This window comes from Sinocyclocheilus grahami, unplaced genomic scaffold, assembly GCF_001515645.1.
Source record: "Sinocyclocheilus grahami isolate Dianchi unplaced genomic scaffold, SAMN03320097.WGS_v1.1 scaffold1120.1, whole genome shotgun sequence".
NCBI classification, from domain to species: domain Eukaryota; kingdom Metazoa; phylum Chordata; class Actinopteri; order Cypriniformes; family Cyprinidae; genus Sinocyclocheilus; species Sinocyclocheilus grahami.
In genome coordinates, this window is record NW_015506299.1 from 262,422 (window position 1) to 271,564 (window position 9,143).

Consider the following 9,143-nt stretch of genomic DNA (forward strand, 5'->3'; position numbering starts at 1 on the left):
CTTCAAAATGGTCTCTCGGTTTGGTTCACTAGGCTACACAATCATGGGGAAGACTGCTGATCTGACAGTTGTCCAGAAGACAATCATTGACACCCTTCACAAGGAGGGTAAGCCACAAACATTCATTGCCAAAGAAGCTGGCTGTTCACAGAGTGCTGTATCCAAGCATGTTAACAGAAAGTTGAGTGGAAGGAAAAAGTGTGGAAGATAAAGATGCACAACCAACCGAGAGAACCGCAGCCTTATGAGGATTGTCAAAATCGATTCAAGAATTTGAGTGAACTTCACAAGGAATGGACTGAGGCTGGGGTCAAGGCATCAAGAGCCACCACACACAGACGTGTTTTGGCTACAGTTGTCGTATTCCTCTTGTTAAGCCACTCCTGAACCACAGACAATGTCAGAGGCGTCTTACCTGGGCTAAGGAGAAGAAGAACTGGACTGTTGCCCAGTGGTCCAAAGTCCTCTTTTCAGATGAAAGTAAATTTTGCATTTCATTTGGAAATCAAGGTCCCAGAGTCTGGAGGAAGAGTGGAGAGGCACAGAAACCATGTTGCTTGAAGTCCAGTGTTAAGTTTCTACAGTCTGTGATGATTTGGGGTCCAATGTCCTCTGCTGGTGTTGGTCCATTGTGTTTTTGAAAACCAACGTCACTGCACCCGTTTACCAAGGCATTTTGGAGCACTTCATGTTTCCTTCTGCTGACCAGCTTTTTGAAGATGCTGCTTTCATTTTCCAGCAGGATTTGGCACCTGCCCATCCTGCCAAAAGCACCAAAAGTTGGTTAAGTGACCATGGTGTTGGTGTGCTTGACTGGCCTGCAAACTCACCAGACCTGAACCCCATTGAGAATCTATGGGGTATTGTCAAGAGGAAGATGAGAGACACCAGACCCAACAATGCAGATGGCCTGAAGGCCGCTATCAAAGCAACCTGGGCTTCCATTACACCTCAGCAGTGCCACAGGCTGATTGTCTCCATGCCACGCCGCACTGATGCAGTAATTCATGCAAAAGGAGGCCCAACCAAGTATTGAGTACATGTACAGTAAATTAACATACTTTCCAGGCCAAGAATTCACTAAAAATGTTTTTTTATTGGTCTTATGAAGTATTCTAATTTGTTGAGATAGTGAATTGGTGGGTTTTTGTTAAATGTGAGCCAAAATCATCACAATTAAAAGAACCAAAGACTTAAACTACTTCAGTCTGTGTGCATAGAATTTATTTAATACACGAGTTTCACAATTTGAGTTGAATTACTGAAATAAATTAACTTTTCCATATATATATTTAGTTTTATTTTAATATTATATTTTAAACATTTCAGTCAAACAATTTTATTGAGTTTATGAAATTAAAAAACATGTACTTCAGTGACAGTGATAGTTGCAGGTATATTTGTTCCCTTAAATTGACTTCCAGGGGAATTTTTACCTTTATAAGGGCAATTTTTTCCTAACGTTATTAAACGTATGCATTATCTTTTATGTCGAATTCTAACATTTAATCAGTAGATAAATATATACAAAATTAATTAATTTAGTTAATGAAGAATTTGCAATTAAAACTGTATATGCAGATGTAAATTGCATAAATACTGTTTTGAGATTAATGTTTTAAAGGGGTCCTATTATGCTTTTTCACTTTTTCAACTTTATTTAGTCTGTAATGTTGCTGTTTGAGCATAAAAAAGATCCGCAAAGTTACAAAGCTCAAAGTCCACTTCAAAAGGAGATATTTTATTTAACAGAAATCACTTTTCAAAAACTACAACGAACGACTCGTTTAGACTACAATGCATATTTTCCCGGGATTTGTGATATCACAAATACCGACGAATGGGACGAGACCTGGTTGAGTTGCACTAGAGAAGGCAACGAGTTGGAGACACGCTAGCTTTCCCAAGGCAGACGAACTTAGAGTGGTTACAATCATCCGGGTTTAAATCATGCTCAAATTGATTTGATTTTGATGCAATATTTACACTGAAGCTTGCAGGAAGCTATGGTAAGGGGCATGACATTTCCCGACCAGGCGCCGAGTGCTGCCAATCACAGCACACACTGGCCCAGCTAACCAATCACAGCACATTTCGTATTTCAGAAGGCGGGCCTTCATTTGATACAGGAACTATTCATGCCAGACTGAGGAGAGAGGTGTTGTAATAATGTAAAATATGTGAAAAATAATGTGTTTTTTGAACAACCTAGTATGAGAGCCTGTTCTAGTACACCCCCAAAACAAAATCAAGACTTTGTAAAAGAGCATAATAGGACCCCTTTAAAAGTTGTACTGCTGTGACTTTGTTTGGCGAAATAGGGCAAGAACAGACAATGTTGACATCTTGTTAATTAAACTGTTGTATAAAATCTATATCATATTTCAAATTGTGATGATACTCTTGCTCATATAATACTGCTTAACTATATAATATATTATAAACATAAAAAACAAGAACTCAATGACAGTGGTTTCCATAATCAATTTTACAAATAAACAAAATGCGAAAACTTAATAACATCACTTTCTGAATATGAGCTGGTGCTGCTGATCTGTTTGCTGGAATTATGGCATAAACTGCAAAGAGCCTGTATTATGTCTCCTGGAAGTCAGATTGTGTGTGTGTCTGTGTAAATCTGTGCCCTTTATCTCACCTGAGCGGTAACGTTCATCCCTCGTGCCAGTGGACCGCCGGCGTTGGTAACGGGAGGATGAGGAAGATGATGAAGATGGTGTGACAGGGATGCGGCGCTCTGCCCCTACAGCAAACACAGAGGGACAAATGTAATCTTGACACGATATAAACTGTATGCTGCTTAGTAAAGTATGGTATGTGTGTTACCTTGTGTGTGAGGTAGGTAAGCTTGTAAAAGTTTGGATCTTTTCTTCTCGTAGCCCTTCTGGGTGATATCACCTGAAAAAAAATTAATAAAGAAACACCCATCATTTCCATCTTTTCATCAGGCACTGTGGTTCTGAATGGACCTAAAAGCCATGGCCAGTAAATGTCTTCCAAGATGCATTCAAGGTGGACAGCCACCCAGTTACTCAAAGCACTTCAGAAGGTGGTTTTTAAACACATGAAAGATATGACTCAGGCCATGTATGTAAACTTTACTCCTAACAAGCAGAACTATGTCACAGTACAGATGTTTGGGAGCCCTGCAGCTGACACATGAGGAGCAATTATGGATGGATAGAACAACTAAAGTATGGGCTAAAGAGGGTGATCAACAGAAAATTTCATTGCCCTGCACTAATTAGCATCAGAATTCACAGAAGTGAATTCTGTCATATCTGCATATATTGCACAGGAATGTTGTGAAGGGCTGCATGATTAATCAAAATAAAACAGAAATCACAACATGACTTGATTTTTTTATTTATTTTACAGTGTGTATATATATATATATATATATATATAAAAACACATCCCCACTCCCCCCCCGAATCATGCAAATCCTGAAAGACATATTTAGGCGGCCAAATGAAGTATAAAATGTTGAATAGCGATCTAATCAAAAATTTAATAATACTGCATTATAATGTAATCTCTTAACCACACAGTCAAAATAGACTGTTTCAAACAACCACACTCACACAGAACACAGTGGAAAACAGAATTACTTACAGAAGCTAGGATGCTTCTCAAACTAATATTTTAAACTTTTCCCAAATGATTCCGTTTTGAGTTAGTGTGGCTGACAGATTCTAGTAAACAAACACAAGTCTAAACATGCTGCATGCCTGCATCCCAAAAAATATCACAAATGATATCCATGGCAAGATAGGTGTGGTGGCCCCCTCAGAGACCTGCAGGAAATGAAGACATGGAGGCCCGTTTCTCATGAGACTACCCCTCCATTACGGACAACAGAGGGAGAAAAAAAAAAACTGAACTTTAAATACATTTCTGCATTCAACATAAAAGGAAGATTTGATTGTACACACTTGCACAGACCTGGAGGGGAAAACGTCACGCCATACACTGGGTCACTAGGTCAATCTGCACTGAGCTTTACATAATATACATGCATTCAAAGATAAGATAACATATATGCTTATACTGAAACTTGAGCAAATGCAAGCATCCATAACTAAATCAAATCCAAGATAACATATGCATGTTCATGAGAGCTTACGCACACATACGCACACCAAACACAAGCTCAGTGGCCACTTTATTAGATCTGGCTGCTTGTCAAAAAAAGCCAAACGTGGCTGTGAACCCCATTTGAAAAGCATGCGATAGTTGCTATCGGACTACCGGCTCATTAGAATTGGCATGTTATATGGCATGTGATTGAGCAAATGAGCGTGGGAGGATCGTTGATGCAAAGTTTCTCAGAAACAGTTGACCCTGTGGGATTTACATGCTTGGGTTCACAAAGAATGCTGTGTGAATTCAGCCAGATCTGTGAGAGAAAACACCTTGTTAAACAGAGCTCAAAGAAGCCGGCAGTACAGTTCTCTTTAAAACACTGTGAAAAAAAGGGGTTTTTCAAATGCACTACAGGTCAAAGTTCAGAGCAATGAAGGTGAATGCAAGAATAACTTTTAAATGACACTGAATCACTGAAATTAGCCAATAGAGATTTGTCTAAAACTCCTTAAAAGACATAAAGAGAAAATGTCTGACAAAAGTTTAAAGTAGTAATAGCAGTAATTTTTTTTAAGAAATTCAAACTTACTCAGCAAGGAAGCATCAAGTTGATCAAAAGTGACAGAAAAGAAGTTCATAGTGCTTCAAAAGACAAGTAATTGGTGTTTTTAACTTTCTAAAAAATATTTATCATGGTTTCCACAAACATACAAATCAGCACAACCGTTTAACGTAGGAAACAGATCCGGCATGATGCAGCTGACACAGACCAGCATATGCTGTTTACATCCAGCTGATATTATCCAAAATGGCGCTACAGGGTGATGCGGAGGAGACGAATTGTTGAATAAAGTCTTTTTTTTTTCTTTTGCGCACAAAAAGTATTCACGTAGCTTCGTATAATTGCGGATGAACCACTGATGTCACATGGATTATTTTACAGATCTCCTTGCTACGTTTCTGGACTTGGGAACATTTCAGTTGCGTTGCTGTCTATGCAGGGTCAGACAGCTCTCAGATTCCATCAAAAATATCTTAATTCGTGCTCCGAAGATGAACGAAGGTCTTACGGGTTTGAAACGACATGAGGGTGAGTAATTAATGACAGAATTTTCATTTTTGGCTGAACTAACCCTTATACTTTATTCAACTATTCGTCTCCTCCGCATCACCCTGTAAACAGTGTATGCTGTTCTGTGTCAGCTGCGCCATGCAGATACGCGGTTTCCATTCAGATCAAATCACAACAACGTAGGAAACAAGTCATAATTAATTTCCACAATGATCCAGTCGCAATGGTTAACAGCCCCCAAGGGTAAGATCAATTAACTCTTTTAAATTCAGTATTTTCATCACATACTGTAAAATTTGTATCATATGACTTCAGAAGCAAACAAATACTTTTTATGATGCTTATACAGTGATGCTTCGACGCTCCTTTTGTGTCCTTTTTGAAGCTTGAAAGCTCCAATTTGCAGCCATTGTTATTGCAGTAAGAGCAATCTGTGTTCCACAGAAGAATGAATGTCATACAGGTATGAAACAACAAGAGGGTGAGTAAATGATGACAGAAAGGGGTGGCTAAATATCACTTTAAAGGTCTCTCTCTGAGCCACTAGTGAGGCTATGAAAATCTGACCTACCTGCTCAGGGTGACCTACCAGAAGTTTAAACTGTCATGTTTACTAGTACAACATGGATAGCACATCTTAGCAGATAGAAAAGTAAGGCTGTACTAAACCACAAACCTCATTCTAAAATGACACATATAATGGCACCAAGAGTCATTTCAAAAAAGGTTTTCCTATTCATTGTTTGGTCAAACAGGTAGTCCTCCCTCAAACTTGTGCCATTGGTTGAGCTAATGCTGCTATGTCAGGCCGCTCAAACAAACAGTATAATGTTTTGATAGCACCACAGTGTTTATGCTCCTCAGCAAGTCAACCCACATATGGCTTACTTAAAGTTTTCAACACATTAATCTGAGAAATAATTAACATAAAAAAACTTCACCTTTAAAAGGATAATTCACCCATAAATTAAATTCTGTCATCATTTACTTACCCTCATATCATTCCAAAACTGTATGACTTTCTTCTGTGGAACACAAAAGAAAGATCATGCTGCTCTTTTCCATTCAATAAATGACTGGGAAACAGGAAATATCAAGCTCCAGAAATGACAAAACAGCACCATAAATGCACTATTTTTCAAGTCTTCTGAAGCCATACGATAGCTTTGTGTGAGAAACAGACCTTCATTGTACGAAAAGGCAAGCTTGGAAATTCTTATAACAACATTCCCGTTTGTGACCAGACGTTTGTCCCACAACAAGGTGGAAGATGGTAAAAAAAAAAAAACACCTATAAATGAAACCTAATAATCTCTTTCATTTAACATTAATGTACAATAACTTATTAAACACAACTGATAGTATATGGACACAAAGTGCAATGTGTTGAGATGCAGTGTCTACACTATAAAAAAGCTAAAAAAGGGGGTTCGCATCGATACCATAGAAGGACCATTTTTGGTTCCCTAAAGAACCTTTCAGCAAACAGTTCTTAAAAGAACCATTTTTTTTATTGTATAGAACATGCTATCTAAATCTAAAGACCTTTTTCCACTACAAAGAACCTGGAATGGAAAGAATCCATGGATGTTAAACACTCTTCATGAAACTAGCCTAGCCTACATGCCAATAAAGAACCTTTGTTTTTAGAGTGTATAACGTATATTTTCTTTTCGTTGCTAACAATGAGTCTTGCTGTAACACCTGATGCCCTGCAGAATCCTATATGTAAACAGTAATAGCTGTGCCAGTGCTGACACCTGTACACACAGGTGACAATGTCATTTTAACACACACCCATATTTACACACAGATCTCCTGTTTGCAATCATTACAATAAACTACTCACCGAGGGAATATTATTAGAACGTACAGAACCAGAATTTTTCCAAGAGGGGACACTTAGGCAGTGCATTTATTGCGGCATGTAATGTGTTTTATAGATTAGGGTGACCATACGTGCCATTTTCCCAGGAAGCGTCCTGTCCGGGATTTCTTATGATTTTTGGACGGATCAGGCCTTAACTTAACATTCTTAATGAAAAAGTTGTCAATCGTTCTTTTCATCTTCTCTCATCATCCGCGGCTACATCCACTCTGTTTATCTGACGGGCCTAGGCTACTCACCTCTCTCTGTCTGTGACTGCAGCACACGCATTTTCTAACGTACACACTCGTACAGGAATATCTGGACCACAGCCAATCAGAGGGGGGGTCCGCCCTTCACTATCTCTGATTGGTTTAGACCACGATATGGGCCTAATATGTGTCTGTTGTTGAACCACAGGGAGACTTTCATAGTCGCACATACTTTTTTTTCCCCTCGAACGGCTGGTCGCACTGGTGCGACCTCAGATTTTTTTTAGTCGCACCATTGAGAAATTGGTCGCACTCTAGAGCCCTGTAAGGGGCGTAACATTTCCGTCACACGCTTGAGGAATTCAGCCAATCACAATGCACTGGATAGCTGGCCAATCAGAGCACACCTCGCTTTTCAGACCGATGAGCTTTGTAAAAATCGAGCGTTTCAGAAAGGCGGGGCATAGAGGAGAAACATAAACCACAAAACACAGACACCCTTCTGCACTAACTGGCCATGTGGCACCACTGTCTTCATGAACCGGGTGAACCGGGTCCCCACTCATTACAGCAACTGTGTGACATGCTACATTCATCTGAAACTATTTTAACTATTTTCCCATTCATGTATAATTATTATACAAGCAGGTTTTTCTTTTTTTGTAAGCAGCTTAGAAAGGAGAAACTGCATGGAATATTTGTGCTTGCAAAAATGTATTTCTCACATTGCAGGCATAAAAAATACAAACATCTCTCCTTTCAACAAGTGGGGCTGACTACTGACCTCTATGGCTGGGGATTTCCAACTGAGGTCCACAGTCCACAAAGGGCTGCTTGGGGGTCAGTGATTTTCACATAATTTTGCTATCAATCTCCATAATTCTCATCTCTCCTTCCTTTCAATGTACATGTGCTCAAAAATAGTTTTGACATATTTAGTTTGCTTTCTAGTTGTATGAGCTTTTCTGTAAAGCTACTTTGGAAAGATATTTATTATGCAAAATTTTATACAAATACATTTGCACAATTATTATTAAAGATGTTTCTTTTATAGTATCTTATACATATACAGTTAACTTAACACAATAAAATATTTTGCAGATAATATTTCAATAATTTTGGCTTTAAAACAGTGGAAAAACAAGCTTAATTTCACATTTAGAGTGCTGTAATGTTATGTAACAACATCCTGCCCAGGGACTACAGATGCAAATTAGCTATCTTGCTAACTCTGGCACAACATTTGTGTAATGCATGGTCCCCAAAACTAAGCTTAACATTTTAAACACACAGTATAAACAGATCTGTTTATACATGAAGATATAAAGCTTCATTAAACATTCAATTTAAAACCTTTTTATTGTATAAAGGGGGTCCCTCACAAGGAGACCCTTATATTTGGGGGTCCTTGGAATAAAAGTTTGAAAATCCAGGTCAGGCCTAGTCAAAATTCATGGTGGTCATAAAACATTTTCACTGGCCCCCATGAAAATGCTGGTTTTATGACTATCATGAATTCTGAATATTTGCTTGCTTGCTTGCATATTTACTTACTTACTTGCTTGTTCATCTAATATTCATCCCAAAATGTGTGACAGGAAAAATATCACAGGAGTATCTCATATCACATGGGTTTCTCAAATAATATGAGAGTGAGAGAGATGCACTGGGTGGGTGTTTAAAACTTTATGACCAAGCGTATTACTTGAAAAATGCACTACAAAGGACAGCCAGAGGAATATCCCAATGCTTTACACATACCAGCTTCACTTATAACTGATTTACGTGCCCTATATATTCACAAAGGCGGTGGCCGTGTTATGAACAGCCCACTGGAATGGAAACGGAATATATGAGAGAGAGAGAGAGAGAGAGAGAGAGAGAGAGA

At 38.6% G+C, this 9,143-nt stretch overlaps 1 protein-coding gene across 1 annotated transcript in view; it reads right to left on the bottom strand.

The window, feature by feature from the left end:
* Positions 1-7,334, bottom strand: part of LOC107567005 (disco-interacting protein 2 homolog C-like) — a 39,466-nt gene extending 32,132 nt beyond the window's left edge. The window contains exons 1-3 of the mRNA XM_016252588.1: positions 7,304-7,334; positions 2,845-2,916; positions 2,657-2,761 (exon numbers count right to left, since the gene is read on the bottom strand). Coding sequence (XP_016108074.1) covers positions 2,657-2,761; positions 2,845-2,916; positions 7,304-7,334 — 208 coding nt within the window. The remainder of the gene's footprint in view (positions 1-2,656; positions 2,762-2,844; positions 2,917-7,303) is intronic.
* Positions 7,335-9,143: the final 1,809 nt, after the last annotated feature.